This window comes from Balaenoptera borealis, assembly GCF_965194805.1.
Source record: "Balaenoptera borealis genome assembly, chromosome: 3".
NCBI classification, from domain to species: domain Eukaryota; kingdom Metazoa; phylum Chordata; class Mammalia; order Artiodactyla; family Balaenopteridae; genus Balaenoptera; species Balaenoptera borealis.
In genome coordinates this window covers 46185437-46200791 of record NC_138866.1, presented here as the reverse complement: position 1 = coordinate 46200791, position 15355 = coordinate 46185437, and the positions used below count along the sequence as shown (strand labels likewise).

The 15355-nt window shown below is 50.8% G+C and overlaps 1 protein-coding gene across 4 annotated transcripts; it reads right to left on the bottom strand.

Annotated features, from left to right (window-relative positions):
• Positions 1 to 586: 586 nt before the first annotated feature.
• On the bottom strand, positions 587 to 14648 carry BMP4 (bone morphogenetic protein 4). Of its 4 annotated transcripts, none has more exons than XM_082386657.1 (4): positions 14407 to 14648; positions 4151 to 4275; positions 2712 to 3088; positions 587 to 1720 (listed from the first exon to the last, which is right to left on the bottom strand). In XM_082386657.1, exons 3-4 carry the CDS (start codon positions 3079 to 3081, stop codon positions 864 to 866), a joined length of 1227 nt encoding a protein of 408 aa, XP_082242783.1. In that variant the 5' UTR covers positions 3082 to 3088; positions 4151 to 4275; positions 14407 to 14648; the 3' UTR covers positions 587 to 863. The 4 variants fall into 4 exon arrangements, with proteins under 4 accessions (XP_082242783.1, XP_082242784.1, XP_082242782.1 ...); XM_082386658.1 differs by lacking the exon at positions 14407 to 14648 and adding an exon at positions 14093 to 14324; XM_082386656.1 differs by lacking the exon at positions 14407 to 14648 and adding an exon at positions 7405 to 7712.
• Between the last annotated feature and the right edge of the window lie 707 nt (positions 14649 to 15355).

Genomic DNA, 15355 nt, shown 5'->3' with positions numbered 1-15355 from the left:
ATTTGTTTTATTGGATAAAACCCACGTCTCAAAAAAAAAAAAAAACCTCAAAAAACTCCTGTTTAAAACACACACACACACAGGTTAATATGTGAGTGTGCAAATTAGTTTTGGTTTGAAAATACAACATTGGTGCCTGTAATAACTGGAGATACCTTGGGTATCATAAAAGCAGAGGTGGGAAGAATTTCCCTAGAGTTGAGACTCTTACCCATCACACTTTGCTGGGACACACCTCTAACAGGTGAGCAAAAACATAGGATGTACAAAGAGCCCAAAACTGAGTCTTTAATCTGGCCTGCTCCTTTCATCCCACTGTTTCTCCAAGGCATGTGTCATCCAGATGGGAGAGGATGCCGCGTCCTTGTCCTTGTTAACATTAAATAGAAATGGAAAACAATTCATCCTGGCAATTACCATCCTCCACCATCAGTTTACTTCCTGTCTTTCCAACTTAACCACCTCCAGTTACCACACTCTGACTTCCACAGTGCCCCCAGCCCCACCTTAACAGAAGAAAATCTCATCCAAAAGAGATGGGGCGAAGGGAGAGAAAGGATTTAAGAGAAAAAGAACATAGTTTACCTTTAAAATAATGACTCATTTTATTTTTTTCTTTTAATATGTAGTTATAAATATATTTTGTCAAAATATATGATCAATATGGTCAAAACATTTGCACATAAAGTCATAAATAAGGTCAAGGTGAATGTTTAGATTTTTTTTTCCTTTTTTTTTTTTTTTTTTTTTTTTAAGATAAAAGTCCAGCTATAAGGAAGCAGTCTGTGTAGTGTGTGGGTGAGTAGTGGCTGGGACGTGTGTGTGTGTGTTTGTGTGTGTGTGTCCCCAAGGAAGGCCTGATCTCAGCGGCACCCACATCCCTCTACTACCATCTCCTGATAATTTTTCAGTACCACCTTGTCATACTCATCCAAGTACAGCATGGAGATGGCGCTCAGTTCGGTGGGAACACAACAGGCTTTGGGGATACTGGAATTGACAGAGTTGACCAGGGTCTGCACAATGGCATGGTTGGTTGAGTTGAGGTGGTCGGCCAGTGGAAAGGGGCAGTCCCCGTGGCAGTAGAAGGCCTGGTAGCCTGGTGGGGCCACAATCCAGTCATTCCAGCCCACATCGCTGAAGTCCACATAGAGCGAGTGGCGCCGGCAGTTCTTATTCTTCTTCCGGGCCCTCTGTGGGTGATGCTTGGGGCTACGCTTGGCCCTCCGGCGTCGGGTCAAGGCATGTCCCCGGCCATCATGGCCAAAGGTGACCAGGAGGGGCCGGAGCTGGGCCCAATCCCCACTCCCTTGAGGTAACGATCGGCTAATCCTGACATGCTGGCCCTGGCGGGTCCGTGTCTGATGGAGGTGGGTCACCTCAATGGCCAGCCCATAATTGGGCTGCTTCTCCCGGGTCCAGCGAAGGACTGCAGGGCTCACATCAAAAGTTTCCCACCGTGTCACATTGTGGTGGACCAGTCTCGTGTCCAGTAGTCGTGTGATGAGGTGCCCGGGCGCCACTTCTGCCGGGGGCTTCATAACCTCATAAATGTTTATACGATGAAAGCCCTGCTCCCAGTCAGGGCCCTGGTCCACCTGCTCCCGGAAGAGTCGAAGCTCTGCGGACGAGATCACCTCGTTCTCTGGGATGCTGCTGAGGTTAAAGAGGAAACGAAAAGCAGAGTTTTCGCTGGTCCCTGGGATGTTCTCCAGATGTTCTAGGCGCAGTCAGGGAGGAAAAGAAAAAGGGAAAAGAAGAAGAAAAAAAAAAAAAAGCACATGAGCTATTTCAGAGGCTGAAAAATCAAGAAATAGCTAAGAGTTGGGTGATGAGTGATGAACTCTGCTTATATAGTGGAAGCCTATTTGGGGGAAATAAGCATACCGTTTAATCTGAAGGAGCAGATAAATGGCGCAGCTAGCAAACCAGCGAAGCCTAGCTAGCATTCAGCAAGCACCAAAGACAGAATCTCCCAATCTCCTTTATACGTCTAATAATTTCCATGTGTTAACTCCTTACTCCACCACCATCAGACTTCCCTTTTAAAGCCCTCTTGGCTTTGTGTACACAGTTTGCTTTACAAGTGGTTGTAAAAAAAAAGAGGGGCCAACAGAGCAGAGGCAGGAGGGAACATGCACACAACCACCTTCTGCCTCTTCCACTTTCGAGTATGTTACCAAACATTTCCCCAGCGATCTTGGAAACACAGAGCATGCCTTGTTGATCATGTTACAGAGAGGAAAATAAATTCCAACACAGTAATGATGCTGGTGGATTAATAACTCAGATTTACTTTGGAAAAGAAACATCCGCTAGGAAACATTCAGATCGGATTACAAGGCCCCTATTGAATAAACCTGACAAACACACAGCTGTAATATTAAATTCAGTAGGTGCTTTGGAAAAAAAAAAAAAAAAAAAAAGGCAGAAACCCTGGCATAAAAGGCTTTGATATAGCAAAAACACACGGCTGGGGCTAGCCCACGTCTGAGTGGTGTCATTCCCCTTCTCTCCAACCCCTCCCTTCTGTCTCCAAAAAATAAATTCAGCCACAACTCTGAAAACTCCAGAAAGTAAGCAGCTCTGTTCCGCAGCCTCCTGGACTTGGGGCTCGGAGGTAACCTGAAGCCCTCGCCCCCAGAGCTTCCACTGTCCCACCAGGCAGCCCTACTGGCCCTCCCCAGCCCAGACTCCGGGCAGGGACTGACCTTCGTGGTGGAAGCTCCTCACGGTGTTGGCCCGACTGGCGGGGCGCTCGGGATACTCCAGACCAATGCTGTGGATCTGCTCCTCCTCCTCCTCCCCAGACTGAAGCCGGTAAAGATCCCGCATGTAATCCGGGACGACCGCGCTCTTGCTAGGCTGCGGGCGGCGGCGCAGCCCGAACATCTGCAGAAGTGTGGCCTCGAAGTCCCGAAGGAGCTCATGACTCTGCCCTGAGCGGCGTCCTCCCGCGTGGCCCTGAATCTCGGCGACTTTTTTCTTCCCCGTCTCAGGTATCAAACTAGCATGGCTCGCGCCTCCTAGCAGGACTTGGCATAATAAAACGACCATCAGCATTCGGTTACCAGGAATCATGGTGTCTCTGGGGAGGGGGAGGAGGTGGAAGGTTAAAGAATAAATAAACACCGATAACTAGAGAGAAATAGAGATGTCTCTGCATACGCACATAGGGCTAGAGCTAGAGGGTCAAGATGTAAAACAGGTCAGAAAGATCAAGTTTGTGTCTTCGCCCTCACACACACCCCTCACCACCAGCTGCAGCCATGCACGGCCTGAAAGTAGGAATTGCCCTGTAATTACTTGGTCTAACTTGTTTACAGTCAAATAACCCCAAATCAGATAGCCTCCATCCTGTTAATCTTTTTTTGTCCCAACTGCTATCTGAGCCATGATCTCAGCTTGGCTTCTTCAAGGATAAACAGTTAACATTGAGAAGGTAAAGAAGGGTGGGGGAGGGAGAATTAAAATGCCATCGCTCTCCTCTCCACTTCAGACCTTCAGCCTCTCTCCCCCTCTCCCTCCACCCCCCTTCTTCCTCCGCCCTCCGAGCCAGAGCCCGACTTCCACCACTTCCAGCTGGTTCGGAGCAGGAGGGAGGGAAAGCAGAGAAGCAGGAGCAGGGTGAAGACACGGGGGAGGCAGGGTCTGGAGCGGACCGAATGGCTGGAGGGTTTATTTTACTGTGGCTGATGAGTTTGAAATGCCCAGCAAGAAGCATCTGATCGCGCCCTCTCGCTCACTCCCGGGGAAGGGTGTGTGGGAGGGGATGAGTCCAAGAGCGACCTCTGTGAGTTTTGACAAGCAGCGAGGAACTCGCCACAGGGGCACTGGGTGCTCTCCAGTTATGTGGGGAGGGGGGGCCCTTAGCCCCCCGCCCCCGGCTGAGGACCTTCCATCTCTTTAGCCCCCTCTCGCTCCCCTTTCTTGCAACGCACGGATCAGAGAGAGCGAGTGGGAGCGAGGAGCACTTTAAATAGAACCGGTGGGCTCGGAGCGCAGCGGCTGCCCGGCCTAGAAGAAAGCGACAGCGCTGCCAGAAAGCAGAGTGTGGAAGGAAGGTCCGACGGGAGGGACACAAGGCGAGCACGGGTGGGGAGGGCAGAGTGAATTCCCGGGAGGAGGGAAGGAAGAGGTGTCTACTCACTGACAGAAAACAAGGCATATAATAACAGTCCATGATTCTTGACAGCCAATCTTGAACAAACTTGCTGGAAATGCTCAGAGGAGCTGCGGCAGTGCGTTGCTCTGGATGGCACTACGGAATGGCTCCTAAAATGAATATTTGAATATAATGAGACTCTGGCGCAGACAGACTCTGTTTTTCTTCCAGCCCCTAGGCGTCACGTGAGCGCAGAGGCCCCGCCCCACGCACGGAGGAGCCCGCCCTCCCCGAGGCGGGCTGTGAAAGGGCCCGCGCGCCCGCCCCCGTCTCCCCACCCCCAATCCCCGCCCGCCCGCGGCCCCGCCCTCTTCTGGAGAGGCCAGCCTCCGCGCCAGCAGCCCCAAACCTCAAGCGGTCCGGGAGGAGGTCCGGGTGGCGCTCTGCGGAGTCCTCGGCCGGTCCCCGGGTGCAGCGCGCGGAGGACGTGGTCCTCGCCTCTACCTGTAGCCTTCGGTGCGTCGGGCTGGGCCCTCGCGCCAGCGGCCTGAAGCCGAGGATCTGGGGGGCACTGTAAGGGCTGCGCCTTTCAGCCCGAACCCAGCTCAAGTGGGGCCGGGATTGGGGGCAGCGGAGTCTCAGCCGCTGAAAGCCACCACTGAGGGTCATTTAAAAAGGAAAGTGCTGAGGGACACACAGACACACGCGCCGCGCGCACCCCACTTCCTCCCCAGGGTCTCCGAGAGGCCAAATATTGCTCCCAGTGACAGCTAGTCACCCCCTGGCGAACGCTTGCGAATGTTCAGAGCAAGTGGGCAGCCGCTTTAGCTCCCAGCCAAAAGCTGCGGACCCTGTCACGCGGGGCCGGAGCGGGAGACGTTTAGGCGGTAATCGGTGTGGGAAAGTGGTGAGGGAGCCGCCGCTAGGCTCTTTCCTCCGGTTCCTTTACGGAGAGAAACTCCGCACCTCGGCGATCCCTCGCCAAGCAAAGCAAATCCCCGAAGAAAAAGTGGTCGGTGGGCCGTTCAAGGCAGAGGGGCGGACGCCGAAGCGCAAAGCTCAGGGCAGACGCGAAAAGAGGCGTCTCCTCAGAAAGGGCGCATCACATTTTTCAGGTCTCAGTGTCGCGGAGGTTTTACAACTCCCGACCCGGCGCAGAAAGGAAATTTCACCGCATTCCCAGGAGTCGAGAAAACCGTGAACAGCTTTCGGCCTGCGCTCGACCTCTGCGTCTGCGTCTCTCTCTTACTCTCTCTCTCTCTCCCCAGCTTGTCTTTTTTAAACCACTACTCCTCCCCCGCCACTTCCTCCCCCACCCCCTTCCTCCTTTGCACCAGCTGCAGAGTCGCAGCAAATATTTCTTCAAGAATTTCACCAGCCCACAGCTCAAGGAATTACTGGGATGTCCTAACCGAAGATGCTGCACGCGTGGGTCGCTCAGCACGGGGGGCCTTTTCAAAAACCTGACCCACGCAACTCTTGAGTCAGCGCGGCCTGCCCCGGGGTCCCGAGTCCCACGACTCCCGCTGCAAAGCGCACGGCACCCGGCCGCCCTTTCCTGAGGCTGTTCCCAGTTCCTGCCTTGGGTCGCTTCAGAGCTCGAGGGCTCAGGTTGCCGACCTCACTCTCCCCCACAAACTTGGTATTCTTCTTGGGGGCACTCTCGGGAAGGCTTGGAGGAAGAGGAGTAAAGGACCAAGCGCTTAACCCTTCCTCCGGCCGCGGCTGCCCGGCGCCGCCCGACACCGCGCTAGCCGGGGTCTGGAGGCCGCGGGCGCCGCTGCGCGACGGTCCACGCCCGGCGAGAGCCGCGCCGCTTTTTGAGCGGCTTTGGGTTTTCCCGCTCCCGCGCCACCGCTGGGGCTGACTGCGAAAGGGTTGGGAAGAGCAAAGAGTTTTATTGAGACGCCTAGAACCTTCAAGATGCCCCGTGGGAGGAGCTCCAGAAACGGGCAAAGCACACGGAGAAGGGTCGGTCCCCGCGGGCGAAGGGACAGCGGAAGGCGCGGGCGCCCGCAGTCCGCCGACAATCCTCTGACCCTAGGAATCTCCCAGGGTGCGGCGGGAGCGCGCGCTGCGCTAAAACCCAGAGGCCGGGGGAAGAGCGGGTTGTGTTTCAACTGCGGATTCAGAAGGATTCGTCTCTAATCACATTTTTCTCCCCCAGTTTTCTTAATTAAAAAGATAAAAGCCGAAAAGCACTTTCGTCTCCAGAACTCTTTCTTGAGGGGCGGGGATGCAACTCGTCCTTTCCTTCCTTGCCCGAGTTTTCGCCCAACGCCAAAGTTTGTTCAGAGGTGGCCTCAGTTTACCAAGTCAATGTCTGGGGGTTTTAACGTCTCACAAAGCCTTCAGCCCACAAAACGCGATCTTCACAAACCGCTATCCTCACGAACCATTCACCAAATGGTGCCCGGGAAGCCTCTAAGGCCGCGGGCGCAGCTCCCGCGGGGAGGGGTCCGCAGGGACCCGCGAATCCCGGGACACTTCCCCGTCGGCTCTGAGCCGGGAGGGCCAGTAAGAGCCACGCGTCCGCCGTGCATCTGGCCAGCAACTCTCCAAAGGACACGACACCGCAGGAACCTGCGTTTCCGGGGCGGTTAGCATCCCGGCCGTCGTTCCTACAGACCCTACACCGTGAAATGATACAGGAGCAGCTGCAAGTCCACGAGAATAGCTCGTGGAGGAGGCGCGCTGGGCAGCAGCGGTTCGCCAGCTTTCAGGGGCTTTCGCCGGCTGGGGGCCGGGTCGGGTGACACTCCCCTAGACGCAGCCCTCCCGCGGCGCGCACGCTCCAGAAGCAGGAGAACCGCGCTCACCACCACGGAACTAGCCCTGGTTAGGTGTTCTCTCCCCACCTCGACGCCCCTCAGTTCCCTCACTTTCTCCGGACCTCAGAGCCACCTCTGCCCTTTCTCTCCTGGCCCTTCCCGCCGGGAAACCGCAAATGCTAATCCACGAGCGACGTGCTCGGCTCAAGACCCCACGGTCTTTCCCAACGACCTCCAACTAAAGGCTTCTCGTCTCTGCTCTTCTCCTGCCCCGAACCTACCAGACGTGGAAATCGCCCGGGGCCACCGGACGGAGAAAGTGGTCCGGGTAGAGGCACTGGCATATATAGAAGTGACTTTCAGCGCAAGCATCCCTACCTCTAGCACCACCACCGGGGGGTGGGGGGGGTGGGGGGTGGGAGGGAGCACCTTTTGCCTCGACACAGCCAGAGCCCCCTACTTCTCCCCCCAAGGATGCACCTCAGCCTTCCCCCCCCCCCCCGCCCCTCGCCAGGTAGCCTTGCTCACCATAGATCCCTGCAGTAGCAGGCTCGCAAGCAGCAGCTCTTGGGGACCTCTGAACAGCTGCAGCGAACCTGGGCGAGGGCCGAGGACTGGGGCGCAGCAGGCTCGAGACGGCGTGGACGGGAATCCCATCAGGGAGAGAGGCGAGATACTCAGCCCTGATCTGCAGCGGCGTCGCAGGCTCCCGTCCCTCGGCTCTGATGCCAAACTCACCTAGTTTCCGGGCCGAGCTGCGCTCCCCTTTCCTCCCTCCCTCCCTCCTCCTCTGCCCTCCCGCATCTTCTTCCTCCTCTTTCCCTCTCTCTCTCTCTTTCTTTCTTTCCTTCCTCCTCCTCTTCCCCGGCAGCCCCTCCCTTCTTCCCTCCTCCCTCGCTCGCCTCCCTTTCTGGGATGGGAGCCCCGCCCACATCCTCCCATCCCGCCGCCGGGCCTCGCCTCGCCGGCCCTGGTCCCGGAAACCCGGGCAGCGCCCGAGTCAGCAGCTGCTGCCCAGGCTGGGACGCCGCTGCCTCCAGCTCCGGGAAGCGTTCAGGGCTCACCTGGGGACCACGTGCAGAGGTACTAGAATGCATGCATCGACTAGTCGCAGTACCTTCCAAAAATACCCAGGGGAGTCTGGGCTTCTCTGAGTTTAGAGTAGCTACTGCCCAAACCGATGATTAAAACACTGAGTAATCACCATTTACCCGAGTAATTAGAGATAATGAAACACCTCTAAAATCAGGTTATGGAGAAAGGAGCTGTTGGATTGGTTTAAAGGGAGGCCTATCCATAAACTGTTAAAGGATTTCCAAACGTTGAGAAACAGGCTGTGCTCAGAGCTGTGTGCTTAAAACAGGTACCAGGTACCTCTTTGACTATTGAAAGATGACTTTCCTTCCAAAGCATTTTTTAAAATGCTTCTTGTGGAAAGCCTTGGTGACACTCAGAAAGTCAGCCCTAATAAACAGTCTAGTTTCCCCTGCCCCTCCAGACCTCACCCTTTTGAGGACAGAGGTGGCTTGGAGACAGGCTGGGGCAACGTTTTCATAATTGGAAAAGTCTGTTTGTAACTCATAAGTTCTAAGAACCAACAAGGCAGTTATTTTTGTTATTGTTATTGTTGTTGATTTTTGATGTTGGTTTGTGGTGCTCCTAGGAATCCTTAACATCAGCCAACTGACATTCTAAGGAGGTAACAACCACGGAAGCAACAACCTTTTTGGCCACAAGGACACAAGACAATATACCCTTTGGTCTGTTTTTAAAGGAAGAAAGAAGATGAAGAGTTGGGCCTTTCCTACAAGAAAGTGCTAGTAATCATATTAGCAGGGAGGGGGAATGTGTGGCTTTATAAACCTTCCCAAACAGCAGCTAATTTCACACAGTGCCTCTGACGGAGCAGTGAGGAAGGTATCAGCATCATCTCTCTGTTTTACAAACACCGAAGGGGAAGGACAGCCACCTTAAAGGGACTTGCCCAGAGCCCTGAAGTAAATCACAGCCTCTGCTCTCGAGTCCTGAGCTACTTCAGCTGCAGGGCAGGGCTGAGGGTCACCGCCCTGAGCTCCAGGTTGCCGGGGGAATACCAAAGGATGGAGCATTTTCTGTGCTGGATTTCTTTCCCTGGGATAGATATTACACTTCACTGTCTCAAGCAGGGCATTTAAGTCTTTACTTAAAAAGATACTGGTCCAAGGTAGCTCTTCTGTAAAAACTACCTTCACACACCTCCAATATTTATAAAACTGGAATTACTTCCTGTGTGGAACACAGGTTACAAAGGGTGGGAAGTGCTTGAGATCAGAGAAACAACTGTGAGAGCAGAGCCAAGGTCTCCTGCCATCTTTTCCAAGTTAGGCCTGTGAAGTCTTTTAGCCTAATAATACATCAAGCAAGGGAGACAAGCTGAATGGCTTTGGGCAAGTCCTTTAATTCTCATGGGTCTCAGTTTTCTCATCTGCATAATGAAAGAATTAGGCCAGATAATTTCCATGACCCTTTTCAATTTGAAAATGATTTAAATGTTTAATTGAAAGTTTATTATATTAAACATCAACCTTCTTTCATTTAAATCACTGCTGAGCCCACCTCCTCTAAGAACCTCTGATTAAGCAGGACAGGGCAGTACCGCCACCCTGAAAGGATGACTGACAATATACCTCCAGCTTCCAACATAATCAAAATTACATTAACTATTAATAATAACACAAAATTAAAACTCCAATCATTACCTAATGTCCATCCTAGGGCACTAGGCAGTGTGCTCCTTCAGTAAGGAATAAGGACAGATTAAATGTTTACCAAGCCCCCTAAATCAATCACTACTGTTTTAATCATTAACGAAATGTGTTCCTTAATATTTAAACTCGAAAGCAACAGTGATATGCTGTGCTTAAAAGCAGGGCTTTATTTCATTTCATTTTATAGCACCAGATAATAGTTTTTTTTCCTTTTTAAAACCCAAATGTTTTCGGATGATAGCTATTATCTCATTTTGCTGAAGCCCAGATACTAAAGGGGCCACTGGGCCACCCACGTGTCTGTGAAACTCATAGTCCAGGAGTTTCTAATTAAGCCACCTGACATACCTGGTTGAGACCCTGATTATGAATCTTTAGATGTGTGTTGAGAGAACTCAGCTTCAGCTCTCCTGGGACAGCTCTATTTCTAGCCCACATTTTAGATGGGTGCAAACCATCATTATCAACTCCCTTTACTCCTCTTTTTGTTTTTTGTTTGTTTGTTGTTGTTGTTGTTTTTTCCTTTCTCTCATGCCAAAGAACAAATCACTTGTTGGTCAGAGAGCTAAATCGATCACAGCCTAGAGATGAGAGGTGGTGAGGGCAATCAATCCAGTCTTTTCACCATCTCAAGTTTACTTGGGAATCTTGAGGTTTTTGTAGAACATAATATGGATGGATCAAATGAAACTGTACCCTTAAAGCATATAGATTAGGAGGAGAAATCCATCATCATTCAAGAGCAACTACTGCTCCTCTGCTGCTACTGCTGAATAAAGGGCATTCGTTTGTTGGGCATTCCCTGGAGAGCATCAGGAAAGAGTAGTTGGACAGTGAGCCCTTAGAACAGCCTGTCTCAGTGTATGTTCTGGGGACCAAAAGCTTCAGAACAAGGCTGCAGGTGCTGATAAGAATGCAGATTTCCTGGCCTGGCTGCCTGAGATCTGGATCCAGAAATCTACATATTTCACAAGGTTCCCTGATGATTCTGAGTACACTAAAGCTTGAGAACTACTGTTTTAAAAGTCATTTCACTTATATTTTCAGTGCTGATACCACTGAAAGGCTGACACCTAGACATTATTAAACAGGCAAGGAATATGCTTGGCTTGTGCTCTATAAACTGTTAAATGCGGTAATTATAGCATTACTACCTCCAAACACACCTAATAGGTTTTTGCAAGTGAAAAGATTGTTAATCCTATAGGTGTAGTAGTCCTTGCTTCAGGTCCTCGATTAAAAACCACATCAGGTCTTCAAAAGTTCTTTGCCGATTGTCTGTTGAAGCTATGGAGGGGTACTTGGAAGAAATTCCCAGCATCACTGCTGACTTTTGAGAAGCAGTAAGATAGATAAATTGGAATTGGAATTATAAGGGATCTCTGAAGGCATTTGCTTTTCTCTTATTAATATTTACCATTTGTCTCATATTTGCTGTCTAGCCCTCATGACAACCCTCATAAAATTTCAGCTCTACAGATGAGAATCTGAAATTTAGAGAGGTTGTGTAAGTTGCTCAAGGTCACGAAGCTAGTAGGTGGTGGCCCCAAAATTCAGACCAGCTCAGTTTGTCTTCAGCTCCACATGCTGAGAGCTGGGCCTGCAGAGGGCTGGAAACCCATGGCCATAGTTTCTGACTAAACACGGCTTGCCCTGGAGGCTTTCCCAAGGCCAAGACACCAGCTGCAGTTCCATCCTTGCAGCTTGCCGTTACAGAGAATTTCAGGATATCTTCCCGGTCCTTAGAAGACAGAACAAAATCAAGACCCATTAGCTTATCTCCTCCTGCTCTTATTACATAGCCCACCTTAAGGCAAGACTTATGTGACCTTCCCCGGGAAAAGGCTGTGATCTTGAATAAGAGGCTGCTTACCTCTGCTGGGTCTGTTTCCTCATTGTAAAATATGAGGAGGGACCAGATTCCTCATAGGTCTTTCTCAGGCCCCAAGATCAAGAAACAATATACTATCTATTAGTTAAAATCATGGTCAAATGGCTTAACCTCCAGAGTCTTGGTCTCCTCATTTATAATCTGAGAATAACAATTTCTATTTCATAATGTTCTTATAAGCATTAAATGAGTTAATGTAATAAAATGGCAGGTACATAAGTGCTCAATAAATATTAGCTATTATTATTTTGCAAAGGTGATGATTATATGAGCAAAGTAGGTGAGAAGCCACCCTGGTATTGAGTTTTACTTACAGTTAGTGATAAACTTTTTAAAGGAAAGGGCTGTATCTCACATTGATTTTGTAATCATTGGTACTGCACATATCTCAGGCATTGACCGAATAAAGGCTGTTTACGTGAATCTGCATTCATTGAGTTAACATTCATTATGATTTATCTGTACAGATCTGACCCAGGAACACATTTCTGCCAAGATAACTAATACCTGTCAAAGCAGACATTCATAACCACTGGGAGCAAGGAAATAATAGACTAGATGACATATCCAAAGCATTTTCCATCTCTGATTTTTCTGGTCCCTAACACCTCTCACTTTTAACAATTTTTCTCTATACCTCTTGCTAAAATGTAAACCCATTTCCTTTTCTCTGCTCTGCAGAAGAAATATAAACCTGATTGCAAAGTTTTCCTTCTCCAAATATTTGAGACTGTTGTCAACCCTTGATATACCTCACTCAAAGATAAATAATATTGGATTCTAATATTTTCTCATGAATAAAACAAAATGTAATACTACTTCAGTTCCTTATGCCTTACATTGTTCTCTTGCTACTTTCTGGAATATTTTTTTTTAATCCTTCAAAACAGACCAAAAATGGACAGAGAACTCTATTGAAGACTCCAGAGAGATCAGATGAAAAGACTGCTTTTATGTCTTAACATGTTTAACATGTGGATGGCAGACAGGGCATGGATATTGAAATTCCTCCCGTTGCAAAGAAGGGTTATGACAAAGAGGATGGGATTGGTACACAATGCAGGATATTTGGCTTCTCCCTGTTTTAGGCTTCCTTTGCTAAAAGATGGTCAGCTGCACTCACCTGATTCTACGGCAGGGATGCTGTTTGGAAATAAATTAGTATGGAATGTAGCAAGAAGGTTAAAACCTTGGAATGTCTTCATTCTCAGCGCACACATCCTTCTCTTTCTCTCCCTGTTGTGCATGAACAGTGTGACCTGGCTAAAATGCAGTGTCACTGTGGGATGAGTTTTGGAGGCAGGAGCAGAGTCCTATATGGACATCAGGCTGCACCAAATGAGTTGTTGTAGTTCCCCAACCAGATGTCACCTGGGCAATACCATCTAACCATCTCCCCTCACTTCATGCTAACAGCTTTCTATCTAGTCTTTTGCAAGGAAAGTTTTGTCCAAAGGGGTATGTGATCCAAGAAATTGTTATCGTATAAATAAAACTTGGATGTTTTTACAAATAGCTTAAATATATCAAGGTCCTTGGGAGGGGGGGTCCTCCTCAAGAATAAAAGTATATTATTTGTAATCACCTCAGGGATTACACATAGATGTAACAAACACATTAAAATGCTTGTTGATGTTCACTTTGTGAAAACTCATCAGGTTGTATACATGAGATTTGTGCAGTTTTCTATTCATGTTGTATTTCAATAAGAGTTTACGAAAAATATTCTTTTGAAATGACTTTTTTACAGTTATTTTCTTTGACTACCATTTGAAGCCTACCAGCAAGAGACAATGTTTCTAGGCACCTCAGGTAACCAAGGGGTTGCACAGGGCAAAGCTAGAAGCACAATCTGTAGTCCTGGTGGCCACAGCAGTGATGAAACCCACCTATGGCTTCAGGGAATCCACTCTGGGGCCTCCCAAAGAAAAGCAGTTGCACCAACCAAGGCCTGGTCTCTGGGGACCAGTGCAACCCAAGGTAGAGGGCAAGGTGCTGCTGCCCACTACATTTTTCTCAAGCTGAGGAGGGCAGGAACAACTGGGCCAGAAGAGAAGCTCCTGGAGGCATCTGCACCTTGTACAGCTCTTCCCTCCTTCGCGTCTCTGGCTGAGAGGCTCGGACTGGGCATTGCAAAGCATCAGTCTGGGGGGTGGGGATGGGGATGGGGGGAGTCAGGGACCCCAGATGCTTATTTCATAGGATAAAAATGCACTAAGTCCAAAGGAGAGGTAGCATCTTCAGAGAAAGAAATAGGGTCTGTCCCCAGATTCTGGGAGCCCCCGGCTTGGGGGATTGGGCTGGGGACGGGAAAGTAATAGAGAAAATGGGGCTCCGAAGGAGCGCCTCTCTTGACCCCTCGCCAAAGCCGAGTCCCAGCTCAGACACAGAGATACGTCTGAAGTGCATGTGACCGGGGTTGCGCCCTTTTCGGGCCCTTGCGTCCCCAGGGCCAGGCTCAGAGATGACACAAACTCAAATTCAAGGAGTCAGAGAAATCGGAGAAGGCTGTTGAGAGGGTGAACTGCGGGAAGGGGCCGAGCCGCCTGTGCGGAGCAACGGGGAGCCCGGCTCTCACCTCCTGCTGCCGGAGGAGGCGGTGCGGACCCCGGCAGTGCCGAGCCAGCCCCGGCGCCTCTCCGCTCCTCTCCGGCCGGCTGCGGGCACCTAGCTCCGGTTCCTCTTCCCTCGCACACTCACAGCAGGCGCCGGCTTGGGCTGCCACCCTGAGGAGCTCGGCGCGCGTCCCAGGCTCGGGAGGCTGCGGGGTGCGCCGGCAGGGACGCCCCAGCAAAGCGTCCCGGGGTGTCGGCCCAGCGAGGGTGGAGGCCACCCAGCTCCCCGCACCGCCCGGCCCGCGTTATTTTTAGCTCGGCGGCTACACCTTCCTACCTGCAAGAGCTCGCCCCGCTCTCAGACTCGTTTTGCAGGATTTGTGCCCCAGGTGGCTAATCTGACCCACACTCGAATAAACAGCGAAAGCGCGGGCCACGGGGTGAGCCGCCCGCACGGAACCTCCATCCAGCCGCGCTAGAGGCTCCCGAGACGACGTCGACGTCCCGAGACGTCGTCCCCCTTGTCTTGGAGACTCTGGGCCATTCCTGCAGAAGGAGAGAGGGCGGAAAGAGGGGACGGGGGAAGGAGGAGGGAAGGGAAGGAGGAAGGTAGGTAGGTAGGTCCTAAGCGCGGTTCCAGAGACAATTTTGCTCCTCCTGCCTGCAGTTCCCCGTGCGCCGGCCCCGCCCTTAGATTTGTTGCGGCACAGGGTACCTGAGTCCGGATTATACTCGCAAAAAATTAAATCTGGATAGTAAATGTTAAGCTAGCTGCCCCCTCCACTACCGGTTCCGTCTTATGACAGGTTGTTCAAGCAGCAGAGTCAGGGTTTTCCCATCAGGTAAGGAAAAGAGTTTGTTTCCCCAGGTGTCTGGGCTCAAGAGATCTGCTATTTCTACTTGCCAAGCCCAGCAGCGGTACCTGCAAATTTATGCAACACTGGGGAGGCGAGATTAATAAGGTTAGGAAGGGGAGGAGCAAGGACCTGGCATGGAGAAGGCCAGCAGCAGGTGTGAGGTTGCTGGAAGGGGCTTCAGATCATCTTTGGTGGAGCAGTGGGTCATTGCCAAACAACCTAGGGGGCCCCAGTCTTCCCTGAAGGAGTTAAAAATGAAACATAGCAAGGTAACTCTGTTACCCAGTACAAAGGGATGTCAGGCTGGCTTTTGAAGCCTTTGCCTCAGAAGTCCGATTTTCATTCTGAATCTTTTTGTTCCTCCTTTGCTTCCTACATATTAGGGTGTCAGTACAGGTAATGGGTAAGTATGTCTTCAGTTTGCACCGA